This window comes from Callionymus lyra, chromosome 4 (assembly GCF_982586985.1).
Source record: "Callionymus lyra chromosome 4, fCalLyr1.hap1.1, whole genome shotgun sequence".
Taxonomy (NCBI): domain Eukaryota; kingdom Metazoa; phylum Chordata; class Actinopteri; order Syngnathiformes; family Callionymidae; genus Callionymus; species Callionymus lyra.
Genome location: NC_141821.1, coordinates 5,468,199 through 5,487,318, shown reverse-complemented (window position 1 = coordinate 5,487,318; position 19,120 = coordinate 5,468,199). Strand labels below are relative to the sequence as shown.

General features: G+C 38.7%; 1 protein-coding gene across 1 annotated transcript in view; it reads right to left on the bottom strand.

Annotated features, from left to right (window-relative positions):
• arap2 (ArfGAP with RhoGAP domain, ankyrin repeat and PH domain 2) overlaps positions 1 to 19,120 on the bottom strand; it is a 151,509-nt gene that overhangs the window by 91,482 nt on the left and 40,907 nt on the right. The window contains exons 9-10 of the mRNA XM_087788548.1: positions 12,885 to 13,078; positions 833 to 939 (exon numbers count right to left, since the gene is read on the bottom strand). Coding sequence (XP_087644674.1) covers positions 833 to 939; positions 12,885 to 13,078 — 301 coding nt within the window. The remainder of the gene's footprint in view (positions 1 to 832; positions 940 to 12,884; positions 13,079 to 19,120) is intronic.

The following is a 19,120-nucleotide window of genomic DNA, read 5'->3' as shown; positions in this document are numbered from 1 at the left end:
ATAATACATGTTGTCAAAAAAACCTGTTGGTTATACATTTTAAAAGGCCACTGAATGACAGTCCAAGTTAAAAAAACGATGTCAGGTTTCATATTGAATAAGTACTCAAAACGAAATGTTCTAAAGCAAAGAACTCTATCTGGCCCTTCAAAATGAAGACACTGTATCATGATCATCAGCGGCTTCACTATTACAGTGCATATGTTGTGTGGAAACTCCCTGTTTTTTCTCTGGTTTGCTGACAACTTATGTAATTCAGGGGAGAAGGGAGGGTTCAAGGCGGTTCATGGCAATCTGCAATATGCTTGCTCTTCATATACGCCAGACTTCCCATAGACTGGCGTCAGCTCGTCTTAGGGTTCTGCCTGGTAAAACTCTTGTTTTGTCAATTAAATATTTGTCTCGATGATTTTTCTGGATACTCTGATCTTCACCAATGCGTTTTAATCTCACTTTTGGGAATTTAATTTTTGGTGGTGTGTTTTGTTAGTTTCCATTTTTTTTCAGTGTATCGAGTATAATGCGCCCCCCCATTTGGACTCCCATGGTTTGTTTGATTATTTGGATTAATGAGATTTGGACTCAGATATTGAGATGGGAAATGTTCAGTATTGCTAGTTCATTTTGGACTGCTCATTTATATTAAATTGCATTTTCCGTTTTGCGCATGCGTTTCTTTGTTAAGCCCTCATGACATCAACGGTGATAATACGTGAGGCAATAACTCGAAAATCTGCGTATACTTAATTCTATTTTGAATGAAAATATAGTTACCGAAAAAAGTTGAACTCACAAACTGTATGCAAAGACAAAAAATGAAGTGTTCATCTACCAGAAATTCTTGAAGGGGGTGTTGAGTTCAATGCCTCTGCGGTCCAGATCCTTTATATTGGCAGCCGTCAGCTCCACTTCACAAATGGCCAGTCCGGCTTTAAAATCCTATGAAAGATTAAACAGATGGAGTGAAATTATCTACTTCCTCTTAAGTGTGTGCAGCAACAAAATTAACATATTTGGAGAAAAAAGCAGAGTTGAGAGCAGATCAATAATCCTCCACTGCTGCTTAATTTGATAAATAAACCAGAGCCAGCAGGTAATTAACCTAGCTTAAAGCCTTAAAAATTGCCAAGCTCGGCAAAATTACCATGCTGCCGAGTGCCAAGACTGTCATGAAAAAGCAAAAAAAGTGTTATAACCTTCAAGAAATTTAACAAAGAACATGCTAATAAGGACGTGTTGCCAGAATAATTGTTGGCAAGCAGAAGACAGAAAAACACAGAACAAGTCTTGACTCCAACCACTAAAAATTAAAACAGTGAAAAACAACAAAATTACTTTTCATTGTAATGTTGTGATATAAGATAAGATAAGAAAATAAAATTGAGTAGGTGCCAATACATGGTGGTTACTTGATATCTTTCAGGGTGAATTATTTGTTTTTTACCCTGATTTTACTTCAACGCTGCAAAAAGTGAAATCTAAACATGTGTTTTAAAAGTAAAAAACTGTCTGATCGGACAAGATTTGGGTCAAATTCAACGGAACAATTCCAGAATCACTTCTTATTAACAACCAACAGTGGGATAAACACTTATTACTAACACATGTTTAGTGTCTTGTATTAAGACATTAAAGATAAAAGGAAACAAATACATTTAATTTAGTTATATTTATGATCCGGACAACAGAACCGTTGTGTTATGATCCGTATGGATCACATCGTAAGAACTCTCTATTCCCGTCTGCTGTCCGGAAAAAAACAATAATTGTAATAAATAAAATGTGATCTTTCATTTTTATTCGTTATTTATATGTCATTTTAATCAATATTTTATTTTTGTATTTACAACAGTGGCAAAAAATGTTTCTGATTCTGATCGTTCTTGTTTTTAGATCTGGTAGAAGAAAATGTTTATTTACGCCAGAATAATCACGCTGTAAAAACTGTGGCTTAATTTGTGCCCTTATATCTTATAAATTAATGTATTCCTGGACATGTCAAGCTAAACTATCTCATCATTGAGTCAAATAAGACGTGTTTTAACTTAATATAGGACAAACACTTCATTAGATTTCAGTTTTTCTAGTGCAGTTACTTTGTATTTCTCAATAAATACAGCAAACTTCTTCAAAAAGTTCTTGAATGAAGTTGGTCAGCCGAATAAAAACCCCAACATAAAGACAAAGAGTCTTTATCACAGTTAAGGCTCTTTGTCTTTAAGGCTCTGCCTGAATATCGAAGTAAGTTATATGAACCACAACAGAAAAACAGCTTGTTAGCTTTTAACGTCCACATTACGGATTATTTCTGTGATTGCCTTTTTTCGCTGTTGTATTAGAAACTAATCAGTAGGACTAGGGAGTGGAGTTTATTAACTGTTTTCTACTTTGCTTTCATCCTTGGAACAAATTAAAAGCCTTATTTCACATCGATATTTTTGTTTTCTTTATTAACTTCCTTGTTTTCTCGTTAAAGTTGATTTAAAGTTCAACTAATGAGTTGTTATTTCACATTAGTTGCACTTTAACTACCAAACATATTTGCCTTTATAATTATAAAAGATTTTTTAGCACAAACTTTAATCCTTTAAAAGCAAAAATCTATTGATGTCTGGAGAAGAGAAGCGGAAAAAGATTCAATTTAGGCTAAAATTGTATTTTCTGAATAATCGACTCATTTTAAAAAATCAGTGATTAGAAACTGACACTGAAATCACATGCAAGATAAGAACCTTGACCTTAACCACAAACCGATGAGGAAGGTGTTAAAGAAATATATTTAAAACAGGTACATGAGTTCATAACATGCTAAATATAAACCACGATGACAAGAACTGGCTTTTAGCTCCTTGTGGGGGTATATTCAAGTCGACCGTAAAAAGTCTTCAGGGTAGACCGAAGATTATAAAACCTGCACCTGGTTGGCTCGGAAACAATTTGCTTTCCCTCAGGATGAACTGTAAGAGGCAGATAGAGATGGCTCTGGAGCTGAAGGAGAATAATTACAACCACTAAAGGTATGGAGACTTCTGTTAATTACTTTTAGTTCGTAAATATTCCTCCCAAAAGCCCAACTAAACTATATTAGTGTCCTTCTCCCACAGCCACCTCAGGAACATTCAGGTACACTTTAAAGGTGTTTCTCAAATTGGGATTATCAGTCATGAGTGGTTTCTACTAGTGGTTTCAATCTTTTCAAAACTACGTTTTGAAAAGATTGAAGCCAGAAGTGAAAAAAGCTGCTTTTCATCAAGAGTCCACTTGAGGCTGGCTGCAGAAAGTAAGGAATCATGTAAACAATTAAAAAGTCAAAGACTTTAACGACACTAAAGAACATTATTTTTGTATCTATAGTCATTTTGACTGAACCACCTTTTTAAAGCCTATCAAGCCGTATTAGTAAAACGCTGTTTTTCGGTGCAGGGGTCAAGAGGTGGAGTTATGGTGGTTTGAATTAGCAATGAAACCACGCCTATATAGGCGGTTTCATCTACTTATACGAGCTCACCTGTCATTTAACTTCACGGTAAATGAGGCATGGTTTGTTCATTTTCTGTGTCTAAACAAGAAGTAAGTAAGTAATTTAGGTTTGTAAAGCGCTATTTTTTTTGTTCTCAGCTCAGGGTCACAAAGCTGTTAAACAATCAAAATAAAATCACTACACAGTTTAAATACATTCTTTAAAAGGACAAGACAACATAGATACAAACACAGCAAGAACAAGAAAGTTAAAAAAAAAAAACACAAATAAAAGTGTCTTAAGAAGGAGTCAGTAGATCATCAAACACAGAGATGGTTCCAAAGCTTAGGAGCAACAGTCTGGAAGGATTTCTCTCCTCTGGTCCTGAACCGTGTTCAGGAACCATCAGTAGATTCTGATCCACAGACCTCAGAGCCCGAGCTGGGGTGTAAGTCTGGATCAGATCACTGATGGAAGGTCTGACCATGAATAGATCTGAAAGTAAGAACCAGAATTTTAAAATGATCCTGAAAGAAACTGGAAGCCAGTGAAGAGTTTTAAGGATCTGAGAAATGTGAGTTCTTCTACTAGAGCGAGTCAGAATTCTCGCTGAAGAGCTTTGTATCAACTGCAGGCGAGACAGATCCTTCTTGTTTAGACACCAAAATAAACTGTTACAACAGTCTCTGGGTCAAGATGAACGACCTTGACCGCTGCATATGTATTTATGAAAACCAGGGAGGTTGTTTCCCTTGAACCAGGCGCAGTGTTTTCAGGCCCATGTTCCACCTTGACCCAGAGACAATACAAAGGGATACCACAAACACATTTGTTCTCAGGCCTTTGGGTCATCATGACCCTGAGATAACGCAAGGGGTTAATAAAAAATAATAAGCAGTTCAGAGTTCTTGGTAAAATCCATGGTGTGACGCTTGGATTGAAAAAAAAGGCTAGAAACTAACATTTTAATACAAACATGCTTCCAGCTTCAAACAGGGCCGTCAACGTCAAACTTAACAGGAATATGTAACGGAAAGTCAGCGACCGAACACGAGGAAGGAGCATTTTTAAGATGGTTGAGTGTTGCTGCACAAGCCGAGTGGGTGAGAAGGGCGACGGGTCAGCCAGTCGTCCAGATGGAACGATAGCATAAATAAGTGCATAAAACAAGCCAGAGAAGGTGGAGCGAGATGGAGCGAATGAGCACACAACAACATCATCGTCGGCGCTAAGCGCTGGCGTGCTGTGCCTGCTGTGAAGCACGTGTTTGTTTCCGCGCTCAACAATTCACACCAATTATCCCAAACAAAAAAGAAAATGAATCAACAGTGTTTTTGCTGCTACGCGCTGTATTTAGACAAACTGCCTGGCAACATGGGTAGAAGTAATTATGCCGTTATGAACGCTGAACGAGTAGACGACTTCTGTCAACTTTTCCAGTTTTGACATGTATTACAAGTAACAATGGATTATATAAAAAGGAAAATAAATACGAGAATATTAAGCTGTCAGTCAAACCTCAATGTGGCAAATTTTGCATTTTGGTAAGTAAAGTTTTTTTTTTTTTTTAATGACAAAAAACCCATGAAAAAAAAGGAATAATACATTTATAATTTATAAATAATAAAAGGACGATTTCCCTTTGCCTCTCCCGATCAGTTTGAGTCGCATGAAGCGTTATCGAGAAAGAGAGAGAGAGTTCTCAGGGGGAAAAAGAAACGAAAAAATGACGTGACGCCAATTCAAAACAACATATTAATGGCTAACACGTTGTGTGATGTAGAAGGTTGACGCTCCTGCATTCATCAGTGTTCTCGCCGCCGATGCTCGTTTACGACTCCGCCGTCACCTTTGCCTAATGACCTTCATCCCTCTCAGACAGCCAATTAGAGCTCTGGGTGTTAGCGCCCGTCCAGCCCTTACCACTCGTTACCTATCCAATATGTGCTGTGGCCTCCTGCCCTCCGCAATTAATTCACGTCGGAGGAAGGCGAGGAGGGCCGGAGCGATATGGCGATGGAGGAAGTGCAAGGCATTAGAGGTAAAAATATCTCTGCCAATTACAGCCATGCAGGGAGATATGGAAAACATATTTGGTACTCACGGGTACATCGTGGTCCTTTCAGGGAACGAGAGTGAAGATACAGGAAGATTAATAATGAGATGTGATGAAAAGCCGAGACCCACTTACGAGGGGGACTAAGGTAGATTTGCATGCCGGCTGAAACAAATAGTATCCATTTTACCTTGAAATGTTATATTGCTGTTTTTCAAAAGAGTATCATTCATTCTTTAGACAACGTTTCTTACTAATGTCGGGTTAGTCGGCTCAAAATCAAGTACAAATATTCAAGATATCAATGGAGACTTTTTAATACGATCAAAACTGATGATGAGGAGATACGTCAAGTGACATTAGAGCATTAAAGAAAATATCACTATACTTTTTTTCTATCTTTAAGATCTATTGTGTAGGACTAGGTGTTTATATCTCTCAAAACAGTAACACCTAAGGCACTGAAGAGACTGTGAAATTCAAGTGAGTGAAGGCATCCTTCGGGTTGTCAGGTGGGAGCCCCCTTGCACTGGTGTTTCACTGATCAACCCACGACACCTCCAGAGGGTTCAGCAGCGAGATGAAGCGTCCCAGGTTCACTCCCTAGATGCCATCAGTTCACTTGAGGGCCTAGGTAGGATCCTTTCATCCACAGCCACTGACTCCCTTTCTCAGCAGTCCTAGAGAGTTCCTTGACTGCCCGTCTTTGGGCCTTCCCTCGCACTCCCATCTCCATGCGGAACCTGGATGTGGATGTGGCTACAAACCCTCTGCAGCTTACTTCCACTGGCCGTACCATAGCCTTGTTGTTCAGCATCTGCTGCAAGGTCAGCATACCTCAGCTTCTTCCGATCGTAGGCCTCCTCCACTGCACCTTCCCAGGGAACTGTGAGCTCTATGATGTCCCTCTCGGACAAATGGTGATGGCTGCCAACGGGATGACGGGGGAGGAAGGGCATTCATGCCTCTGCGTTGAACCTCCAAGAATAACGGCCATGGGTGACGCTGTTCCTGCATCCCACCAAAATGTGCCGCAGTGTTGCCGGACTTGGACATAGAGGGCACGTGGTTAAGTAAAGAGTTAATACAAAACTCTACAGAGAGAATTCTGAGCTGCTCTTGTAGAAGAACTCACATTTCTCCGATTCTTAAAAATCTTCACTGCCTGCCATTTTATTTCAGAATATATTTAAAATTCTGGTTCTTACTTTCAGATCTATTCATGGTCAGACCTTCCATCAGTGATCTGATCCAGACTTACACCCCAGCTCGGGCTCTGAGGTCTGTGGATCAGAATCTACTGATGGTTCCTGAACTTCCGGACCAGAGGAGAGAAATCCTTCCAGACTGTTGCTCCTAAGCTTTGGAACCATCTCTGTGTTTGATGATCTACTGACTCCTTCAAGAAACATCTGTGTTTGATGATCTACTGACTCCTTCAAGAAACATCTGTGTTTGATGATCTACTGACTCCTTCAAGAAACATCTGTGTTTGATGATCTACTGACTCCTTCAAGAAACATCTGTGTTTGATGATCTATTGACTCCTTCAAGAAACATCTGTGTTTGATGATCTACTGACTCCTTCAAGAAACATCTGTGTTTGATGATCTACTGACTCCTTCAAGTAACATCTGTGTTTGATGATCTACTGACTCCTTCAAGAAACATCTGTGTTTGATGATCTATTGACTCCTTCAAGAAACATCTGTGTTTGATGATCTACTGACTCCTTCAAGAAACATCTGTGTTTGATGATCTATTGACTCCTTCAAGAAACATCTGTGTTTGATGATCTACTGACTCCTTCAAGAAACATCTGTGTTTGATGATCTACTGACTCCTTCAAGAAACATCTCAAGACCTATTTGTGCTTTTTCCTTTTTGTTGCTGCTGTTTGTCTCTATGTTGTCTTGGCTTTTTAGAGATTTTAAATTTCTATGTATTTTTAACTGTGTATTGCTGTTGATTGTTCAAGCGCATTATGACCATTGTCTAGAAAGACACTTTATAAATAACTATCACTTATACATTTTTTTTCCGCCTGCAAATCAACCTACTACAATATGTTGGGGGGCATAATGTGATTTAGTTTGACACCATTGGTATCCCATAATGCAGTGCTTCAGACAACCATATCTACAAAATTTATCATGTCATACTATCACAGAAATCTTAGCAAAGGTCGACATAATGAACGATAACCTAAACACACCAGCATGGGTCAGAACTGGTCACCACTTCTGGCTCACCTCTGTGTTTTAATGACCTGAAAACCAGCCTCATCGCGGAGCTTATGGCCTGTGAGGTAAAAAAGGACGAGCGTTGAGGGTGATGTTTCCAACAGCTCGTTCATCATGTTAGATTAAATAGTCCACTTCAGTGATCTTGAACATGGCGACGCTCTAGTTCCCTGGTGCTCTTCATCAACCTCTCCCTCTCTTCAACAGTACCAGTCATGTTCCTCACTCGCGCATCTCCTCCGAATCTCCTTCCATTCTCTTATTATCGCCATGTTGTCATCCCGACTCGGAGCGTGCTGCCCCTGCTCCTGCATTCACGCCTGGGATTTAGCTCGTGAGCCGAAATTACACAATTAATTTGCTCCCTCCATCTGATTCCCTCACTCCCCCTCAAGTTCCATCCCTTCGTCTCACATCAAGGAAGTGGAAATGTGCTGACATGAAGCGATACCCGAAAGAGAGTTCTAGCAAAGATGTTTGTTCACGCTAATGAAGAAAATAATGAAAGGCAAACAAGAAAACTACAAGCGTGAGGGGAACTAAATGAGAGCCGAATAGGGATGAAAAGGAGGGAAGTGCCTGTAGCATTCTCAAATATGTGAGCCACTTAAAGAAATGGCATCACTTCAGCGAGGTATCGTCTCCATCAGAGATAGGATATCGCACTGGTAGGACAAGAGTAGGCGGAGTGCTGAGTCCCTGAAATAGGACTATCACAGCTTAATGGTAGCGACATCAAATAAGAATCAAGAGAGTCGTGTGTGACGGAGAAGCTCTCGTCTGAGATAAGCAATTACATAAGCTCTTCTTTATTTCAACACCCTTCGGTTAGTGAAGATTTCCTCTTCGCCAGACGCCGTCGCACACCTCTCCAAGTGCTTCCACATGCATGTATACTCGGTTTAGGACATACGTAGGAATATCCGCAACAACGAAAATAAACTTCATTCACTGAACGACCAAATGTCGACGACTATCAATGAGCAACAAATATAGTCGCCGACGTTGTTGTTGAATGAGATCCAGCCCCGAGTGGGGAATTGTTCACAAGTGAGGGAAGAATCAAGCGTGAGATCGACTGGCAAATTGGGGCAACATCTGCGGCAAAGCTGTCTGTACACCGGTCGATCTATCTGCTTAAATAGACGGCCTCATCCAGGTTTTAGGAAACAACAACAATGCAGCCAATGCAGTTTTAAGGATCGGGGGAAATGTGAGTTCTCCTATTAGAGCGGCTCAGAATTCTCGCTGCAGAGTTTTGCATTAACTGCAGGTGAGCAGCTCCTCATAGCTACCTAAATGCAGGTGTATTAAGATCCTTTCAAGGCTCAAAAGGAGCTGAAACTCCAAGAATCATTCTAATGGAACATGTTTCGAAATTGGTATTCATTTGAGTAGAACCAGTATGAATTTTTCGAGGGGGCTTCTTCCTCCCTTTGCGCCCTCTTATCATTTGTCAAAGGAGATTGAACTTCCCGAAATCTCTCTCGCTTGGTACAAGTGAAAACTGAGAAAAATGATGAAAATAATGAGAGAAAATGTGTATTACGGCTCCAGATTAAACCTGGTTAGGTCTTGTTTACCAAATGGTGGCCCTTAGGACTCGATGTGAATACAAATGCAATCATAGCTTATGCTGCACTTGTTTTACTACAATTGTACAAATTCTAGAACAATAATAATATTTGTTGAACGCAGATGAATGCAGGACTTGAATGGGGAGCACTTAAAGGCTTCGCTTTGCCGCTCTGCCCGAGGCTGCTCCTCCTCCCCGCTGTCAGCCACATCAACCATCCCGGCTCCCGCTGTGATGCTCCGTGTCTGCGGGGACGAGCCATTCTCTGGTGCAATCCCTTGTATTCCAAAGCACTCTGAGCTGCGATTCAGGTACGAAAGGACCTGGTTTGTGTCTCGTGGTTGAATATGAAACACCGGTGGGAACCGATGTCTCTTAAGAATACCCAGGGTCTGTTCCATTGTCTGCGACGCTGAAAAAGTTCTCCATAGTTTATCATAATGATTTGGGCATCAAGATGCTTTTTTTTTTTTTTGGTACAACCTCTGGGAAATTACATCAATGGATGAAAGGATATCTATAGGACGGTGTACATTTTAGGACATGGTCAGGTCTGAAACGGCTTCAGAAAAACATCCGTCAGACTAAACGGCCTCAGACAAAACTCCGTCACATCGAAGTTTCTCAGGCTTCAAAATAAAAGTTAAAAGATAAAACCACATCTGATAGCATCTAGAAAGAAAAATAAACATAAAATTTCACTTCGAATGAAACCAGAGATTCATGCGAAAAGAAAATAGACTAAACAAAATCAGATAGCATCCGGAAAAAACTTAACTATTTAAACCGGAATCCGGAAATACACGTTACATCACTAAATTTAAACTACCGTGGCGAGATTTGATTTAAAAAAATATATACATTTGCTTTGGATATAAGTAAGGTAAGTTGATTGTAGTTTGTGTTTTAAATGTATTATGCTATTTTATTGTGAAGCGACCTTTGGTTTCTTGAAAGGCGCTTTTAAATAACATTTATTATTAATGTTAAACCTGTCAAATCGCGCCACCGTTGTTGAGTCTGGTGACGTCACATGTATTTCTGGTTTTCTTCAATTCTTAAATGGTTCATTTATTTTTTCCAGATGCTATCTGATTTTTCTGACTTTTATTTTGAAGCCTGAGAAAGTTCGATCTGACGGAGGTTAGTCTGAGACCGTTCAGTCTGAGACCTGACAATGAAATTCCCAGAATTAGTTTGTATTCTTGCTTTTAAATTCTTTTTTTTTTTACGTGTTTTTTTTGTAAATTGTGCTGCTTAAATTGTATATTTCTCCATGGAGATAAATAAAAATATTGATCTTATGTTGTTTTGTTTTAAAGCCGGAGGCCGTTAAGTCTGACGGAGGTTTGTCTGAGGACGTTAGTATTATCCCTGACGATGTCCTAAAATGTACACCGTAGTATAGAATCCACATTTGACACAGGGATTCTTGATTGTTATTTTAATCTCAACTGTTGTCACTCTCTGCTCACAGTTGGTAACAGGAAAAAAGGAGGTATTTCAGTCATATTCAATATGAAATATTGATATTAAATATTCATTTATTCATTTTCTTTGGCGCTTAATCCCATATTAGTGTGGTGGGAGGGGCTGGAGTCTATCCCGGTTTCATTAGGCGAGAGGCGGGGGACACCCTGGACAGTATGCCAGTTGGTAGCAGGGCACACAAAGACACAACCATTCACACACACATTCATACCTACGGCCGATTTCCCCAAGTTTTCTATCAACCTGCGTATGTTTTTGGACTGTGGGAGGAAACCGGAGTGCCCGGAGTAAACCCACACAACACAAAGAGAACATACAAACTCCATGAAACAAGGTCACAAGTTGCTTCCCTTAAGTCAAATATTTTAGCAGTTAAATATATCTCTTTTGAGCCCCTCAAGTTTAAGTAAACAATCGGATTAATTCTCAACATGTACAGTAGTGGTGGGTTGATGAAGCGTAGTCCTGTTTTTTTTAAAGCTCAGTAGGTGGCGCCCTCAGTTAAAAACTCATGTGAGATTTTAATATAATAGTCGCTCATAGCAATGGATTATAAAGAAGACAGTGACATCTAATGAGATAGATTTATCCCTCAAAACACAGTTGTAAAACTGAAATCAAAACACGAATTGTAGTCTTTGAGAGCTCGGCTAGAAACTGACATGTCATATAATGACAAAACTCCATCATCAGTCTTATCCAAGGTCGAGTCTCACAGTAGCAAAGTGGCCCAGACCTCCCTCTTCCAGGAAAACCCAGAACTGTCCCCAGGCCAAGCAGAAACACATACTGTCCAACGTGCCCTGGGTCGGCCCCGTGGTTTCCTCCCAGTTGGACTCACCTCTTACGCCATACCTAGTGATGCTAATGAGGTTATCAACCTAAATCAATTCGTTTCTTCTAACATGGACGTGCAGCAGCTTTACAAACTCTCTCAAAATTACCGAGCCCCAGAAAACCCTGTGGAGAAAATGTGTTACTCGTTTCCTCAATCCTGTAATTTCGGTCATTACCGAAAGTCTTAACGTTGATTTCCAGACATGTTTAATGATTTGCTTTAAAATGGCCAAAATCACTTGAAGATATTTAAACGTCACTCATTTTCTACTCACCCTCATGTTAACTAAGGTTTGGGATAATTTTCAGAGTAATCTGTTCTTCAACTTTGTCCAAAAAGAAACTTAAAAACCTCCAAATACCTCCATACTACTGCTGTAACGTCCGTGTAGTATTGAAAACTCAACGCTTAGTTGCTATAAGGGTGAGTAGAAATGATTTTGGGGTGAAGTGTCTCTTTTAATTCTCACATCAGTAGCTTATACCCACTGAAACAATCTTTTTTGCATGTTTTATTTTCTATAGTTACATGTTTCATAATCATGAAATACTACTTGATAACCATTGTTTGAAGTAAAACAGGAAGACTCTAGAATCACCGGACAATCGGGAAGCCTTTTGCCGGAATTATTTCCCTTTCTCTGGGAAAAAGACCAGAAGATACTTAATCTTCCACCATTTACAGACTTAAGATCATAGTATCTGAATTAGAGGAACTGATTCTCATCCTGGTAGCATTTGACCTGTAAATCCACCTTGGTAAACTTGGTAAGTACAATTTAAAAAAGTTGAGTTGGTAAGAAGACGTGACTCTAAGAAGTAAAAAGAAGAGATCTGCTGCACCTTCTAGCTAAAGTTGAAATCCCGGATGTCAGTTTTTCAATCACAACTACAAGAAAGGGTCTCAGATTCAATTAATGTGTTTTTTGGTGCTGAGCTCCAGTCGCTACATTAAAAAATCTTCATCAGTTTGTTCTACTTTAACAGACAAAAAGCAGAGACTGCATCATAAATGTATTATTATTATCATTAAAATACGTTTTTTTTCTCAAGGTAGATTCTGAAGGCTTTCTGCTAAATATTCACAAAGGCCTTTGTCACTTCCACAATGATCTTTATCTTCGTCTCATCTGCCTCGGGTAAGCCACGTTTATCTCTCTCGCTTTTGTAACGGGGAGCAGTCGCGCTGTAGCGGCGAAGTCTCGACGGCAACGACGGTACCTGTTCTGATTTGCAGAGCCTGACTTTACTTCCCGCCAGGGACACCAGCACTCTGCCTTTGTAACCACGGAGCTCCAACAAGCCACACTTGTTTGTGGAGGCACGGCTGAGGAGGCTGTCGGAGCGCTTCTGGGAACTGCAGGCGGGGGGGCGCATCGCCATCTGAAGAGTTGCCATCCACTCCTGACGCTCCCCTGTGGACCAGAGCCAGAGTGTGTAAAAGTAGCGCAGAGAAGCGACAAAAGTCAAACAGGACGGCTACAAAGAAAGGATCAGAAGGTGGTTAAGCCTTTGAATCGCACACGGTGTTGACTCATCGGTATTGACTCTATGTGACTTTATTGGATTTCTGGCAGCTGCTGTGTCCACATGTACAGTATCCAGAAGGTTCCAAAGCTCAACCTACACCTGGACTGTGTTGAATATTGGGAAGACATTTCCATTCTGATTCAAGAGATTTCGTGGTATTCCTGAAATTCTACAGAGTCCAGTTGAATTCCTCTTAAACCTTCTGGATAACCAGCACCTAGATCAGTGAGAAGCTACAAGGACACATAAATTACACATTTGCAAAGAATAACACAAACTATAGTTAAAGGGTTGTTCACTCAAACTTCACTCATTTTGTACTCATGTTGACTAAGATTATTTTCAGAGAAATTAGTTCCTTTTAGTTGAGTTGTAGACAAAAATGTTCGTTCATTTTAATGTAACAAGAGTCTTTGTTTTAAGCTCCTTAGTGCCAGACGTATAAAGAATAACAAGCTTATATAGACCAGAATTACTCTGGTAATATAGCGTCATTCTCCTGGAAGCGCTCGCCATATTTACCTGCAGTGTTTCCGGTTCATAATCACTGGTTATTCTTTAAACATTTGCCACAAACAAGCTTAAAATATGGATTTATTACAATATTTTCCACAACAATTCTTCACGTCGGGGCTTCAATACAAGAGGGACGTTACAGACGAGCAGTTGAATGTTTTTAAGTGTCTTTTTGGACGAAGATGAAGACGAAGATAACTGAGATCCACATTAAAATGAACAAACATTTTTTTCTATAACTCTAAAAAGAACAGATTACTCTGAAAATAATCCCAAACCTTGGTCGACATGACACCCTCGTGTCAACTAAGGGTTGGGATTCTACATGAGTGACTTTGAATTTTGGTTGACTATCACTTTAAGGAGGTAATTTCTCAAACAAACAACAGTTATGACTTGAAAAATGTGTATGAGTTGTGATCTGGGAAGAATTACCTTATGGTCATCCATGTTTAAAATGAATGTCTTAACGCTTTAGATAAATAGATTGAAAATCATCAATTGTAAGGGGGCACAACTGGAGTCAGAAGACCCCCTTAAAATTTTAATAGGTCCAACTCCAGTGAGTTGCAAAGCATATAAAATACATATTTGATAAGAATGATTTTAGCAGATGCCTCCAGTAAAATTAACACTTTTGAAAACATTTGTCCCAATTGTATATTCAATCTTGATAACAGGGTTCAATACTTCAAGAAGTAATACTTTCATGTTTAATGCATACTTGCATATAATGAAATTAAATCAAAATATACATGAAGGTTAAAGTGACGACGTAAAATCAGTCACAAAAAGTCCATCTGGCACAGAAAACACATTTGTCCTTGTAGCTTCCAGTCTTATTGTAAATCACCCTGGATTGCAGAAGCAAAGGTTGAAAATGGTCTGAAATACAGGGCAATGCATCAAACACTATTCTGCTTTAAATTCAAACAATGTACCAAAAGGCCACTTGGATATCTTCCTAGAATACTTCTGTTGTACCAACATGACACACAGCAGGATATTCTTTTTTTTTTTACAAAGTTTGAGCAAGTAAGATACGAAAGGGGTGAAGAGTCGAGGAACATGTGCACAAATATATATACTGAACAAAACAAGATTCTTTATTTATTATTTATTCTTTATTATTTATCTGGGCAGCCCCTTTAAGTAGTGATTGTTTCATGAAGCCTTGTTCTCAGAGTCCACTAGATGTCACTCTCTTCTCACAGTTGGTAAATGGTCCCAAAAAAACGGAATACTTCAGCACTACACATTAACAACAGTGGTGGCTGGTGAAAAAAACTATTCTAGGTGTGGCTCTTTTGAAGCACATTTCCCTGCCTATAACATTTATGGAATCAGTCGAAAATTGTCTTAACTTAGACAATATTAATTACATTTAGAAATCAACACTTTGACACGTAATGTGGGATAATATTGTTAATTGTAAGTAAGTAAGTAAGTAATATTTATTTATATAGCGCTTTTCGAGCTCCTTGTTTAGATACAAATGATTAATTATACTATAACATACATTCATGCAATAAACTAAATTATTAACAAACTAAAGGAGATAAGGTAAGGTAAGGTAAGGTAGAACTTTATTGATCCCTCAGGAGGTCTCCTTCAGGAAATAGTTTTTTTCCAATAGCCACAGCAAATACAGCAATTTTTCACAAAAAATAAAATAAGAACAAGAACAAAGATGAATAAAGAGAACAAGATGATACAATCTAAGTGTAAAGATAAAGATAAAGAACATAGATCAAAGAAAAATAACAAAGACAAAGGATACAAAGACTAACATAGAACAGAACATCCAGATACTTTTACTCCACTCCTGCCCCCGAACTCAGAATTGTACAATTTAATAGCCCGAGGAATGAATGAGTCCCTGAGTCTATTTGTTTTGCACCTGGGAAGGAACATTCGTGCACTCATTCTGTTTCTCTGCTCACTGATGACAGTGTTCAGAGGATGACTGTCATCATCCATGATGGACAGTAGTTTGTTCAATGATCTCCTCTCAGCAACTGTCACCAGTGAGTCCAGCTTCATGCCAACCACAGAGCCAAGCCTTTCTGATCAATCTGTCCAACCTGTTGGATATTAACAACCTGTCGTCTGCACCAGAACAATATAGATACTGTCTACACACTCATCACAAATACACACAAAGTAACTGCAAAGAAAAAATACGAAATCACTGTTGATTTTAATTTTATCAGTAATTACAGGCTATTACAGCAAAAAACATGATTTAATTATTATTAACTAATTTAATTAAATGATTTAACTTGTAGTGGCTACAGTCAAACATCCCTGGCAGCTTTATCAAGATATTAGTTTCATGTCCAGTTATTACGACACAGCACTCAAAAACCACTTTTCTAATGTCGTTTTTCATTTCTCCAGCTTGTATCCACTGGTTAACGTTGTAGTCGTCAGAAAATAAGTTGGAGAATGTCTTTGGAGAGTGAGTTCTCACAGCTGGTGGGACGCTTTCCTTTAAAACATTTCTTGAAAAGAAAATTGGCCGAAATGGAATTATTTGGCAAAGCGGTTTGTTTTGTACGCCTGGGCGCGCATCTTGTTTCTGCTATAGCAGCTTCTAACATGCAGATGGATTTTCCGCGGAATGCTTAAATTGACTGAGCTGAAGTTGGAGTCAGATGTTGGTGCCAGTTTGTCACAATTATCTTATTTTTGAAATGAACATCCTATTTTTCCCCCCAGATTTCAGCCTGCTAGAGAAGAAACTATAATGGCTTCGTCATTGGACTGTCTCATTGTTTTTTTTTAAATAAATATACCGTCGAGCATCTTGAGAAGACGACCGTCTCTGATTGTTTGCAAGTTATCGATGGGCTTTAAGTTACATCTGATTATCAAAGGTTCTGTCGGCCAGTTCAGCTCTAACTGAGGAATCTTACGCCCTAGTTCTGCCATAGGGTCGTCATCAAGACTATGATCTAGGGTTGCACGATATTGGAAAAAAAAAAAAAGTGCGATATTCGATATTGGTGTCTTGAATTGCAATAGATATTTTTTCCTTTCATCTAAAAATGTAGGCGCGTGCACGCGCAAGTACTGTAGGGGAGGTCGGGGGGGTTTAGAGAAGGAAAACTATGCGATATTTACCTTCGGTGCATGATCGAAGAAAAATATCACTTATAACGCTCAGTTTCGCGGGACTTGCATCCCACCTTAAAACCAACCTCCTTGTACACGCACACGTAACACTTTATAGATGATCTGACGCTAACAACTTAGCTCGTTAGCATACGGTGAAGACGGACAGGTTTGTTTGGAAGTTCACAATCTTATAAGAAAACAACTGAGACGAGATGAAAAGTTCTTACAATATGTTGCTTTACCAAAGGAGGTTGAAAGAGACGAGTCACTAGTGTTTGACTAGATCAAAAGTTAGTAATACTTCTGTGTATATACTGAGCTAAGTCAGCGTGCCGGCAAGACGTGTCACCATAGCAACCGAGTCTAGAAGCTGCGCCGCACAGTTCACAGTCGGACGGAGACGTAAACGACAACGAGACATAGAAGTACAAATTGACAACTTCACAGAACGTGACACTGATTGGTCAAAGTGCGCATTTAAGAAATACTTGATTTATACAATAAAAAATATATAAATTATCGCACATGTTTTCGATATCTATCTCACACGTGCCAATATCGCGCTTTCAATATTTTTTCCATATATCGTGCAGCCCTACTATGATAGTTTTTATTTTCTGGCTGAAAAGGGAGCCTTGGTTCTCAACCACTTTGCTCTCAGAGATGAATCTTCACTGTGCAATTACAGCTGATGAAAAGTCAAGAGAATAAAAAAAAAAAGCAAAGTCATTAGAAACATGAGAAATGTGTCCTCTGGCTGGTCGTATTCATCAAAACAATATAAGTGAAGGGAGTCTGAGGCTCTTATCTCACTTCTTTCTTCGCTTTCCTATTATGGAAAATACCAGACGGTCAAGAAGACGTTATTTCAAGCTTCAACCTCTTGTCAAAATTATTTTATTTTCCCTTCAAAGAAAATGAACCTTTGACTTGACTCCTTTAAGAAACATCTTAATATGTTTTTGTTTGTTCCGGCTTTTCCTTGATTTTCTGGAACTCCTGTTGTGTTATCAGTTTTATCTTGATCTTTAAAATATATACTTCATTGAGTATTGTTTTGATTGTTTAAGCGCTTTGTGACCCTGGTCTGGAAAAGCGCTATACAAATAAAAATTACTTACTTAATTACTTACTTAAAAGCACTGAATCTCTTACTGAATATTTGTTTTATTAAGTCAAATTCAATCATTTTCTAATTTTACCAGCCTTCAATATTGATTAGCCAGCAGCAAATGTACTGCTTAGTGATGTGTTGATGAAGCTTCATGAAACAGCTGATGATGTTTCACGATACAGTGCCTTCATTTCGAATGGCCATCAAATGTCACTCTGAGTTTGAAAACAATTACAGGTTTGGTTGAATTAATGGATCAGAGCCACATGTTAACTTTCAAAAGGAAGACACTGTATCATGATACATCATCAGCTGTTTCATGAAGCTTCATCAACACAGCAGTATTCTTTCTGACTCAGGTGTCTCAAACCTAACCCACCAGATTTAAATTCTTGTCAAGACTGGGTCGCAGTTTGAAGGATATTTAACAAAACAAACATGTTTTTTTCCTGCAAATGTTCAATCAAAGTTCTATTCATTTTTTGGAATCAATTTTATAGTTTTATCTTTTGTTTTTAACCTCCACTTCTGGACTGTGTTGCACTTGTATTCTTCTACTGTTTATTGCTTATATTTATTCATATTTATCAATGTTTTTGTTGTTGTGTTTAAATAAGTGTGTGTACTGTATGTTTAATATTTTTTTCTGTCAGGCATCTGCTGGGACAACTCAAATTTCCAATATGTGGGAAGAAAAAAATGATATCAACAAATGATACACATTTAATATCAACAAATCTGTATTAAATTTGCACTTCTTTTGATTTAAAGTGCAGGTCTTCTATACATCATTCCACCCCTTAAAATCAACGACAATGTTAGCTGAAATTCTGGGAATATTTCTTACGTATAATGTCAAATATATGGTTTTAATTAAATCAACCGTTGACTTCAATGTTCTCACTTTCCGTTGACCTGATCGAGTTGTCATCTCGGCCTTAAAACCTTCACTGTAGAAGATTACTTTTGAACATTCAAGACGTTTCTTCAAACAGTTTAAGAGTCTATAAGATGTTAAACATTTACCACAGTGATGGTTTTATTTATTGCTAAACCAGCCATTTCGTCGTGAGTCTTATGGATGGATATAATCTGAACCTTCACTAAAATCTACCGCTATATATTCTGAAGTATCGTCTGAATATATATTTTCTCATCTTCTTTTCTGTCCAGGAGT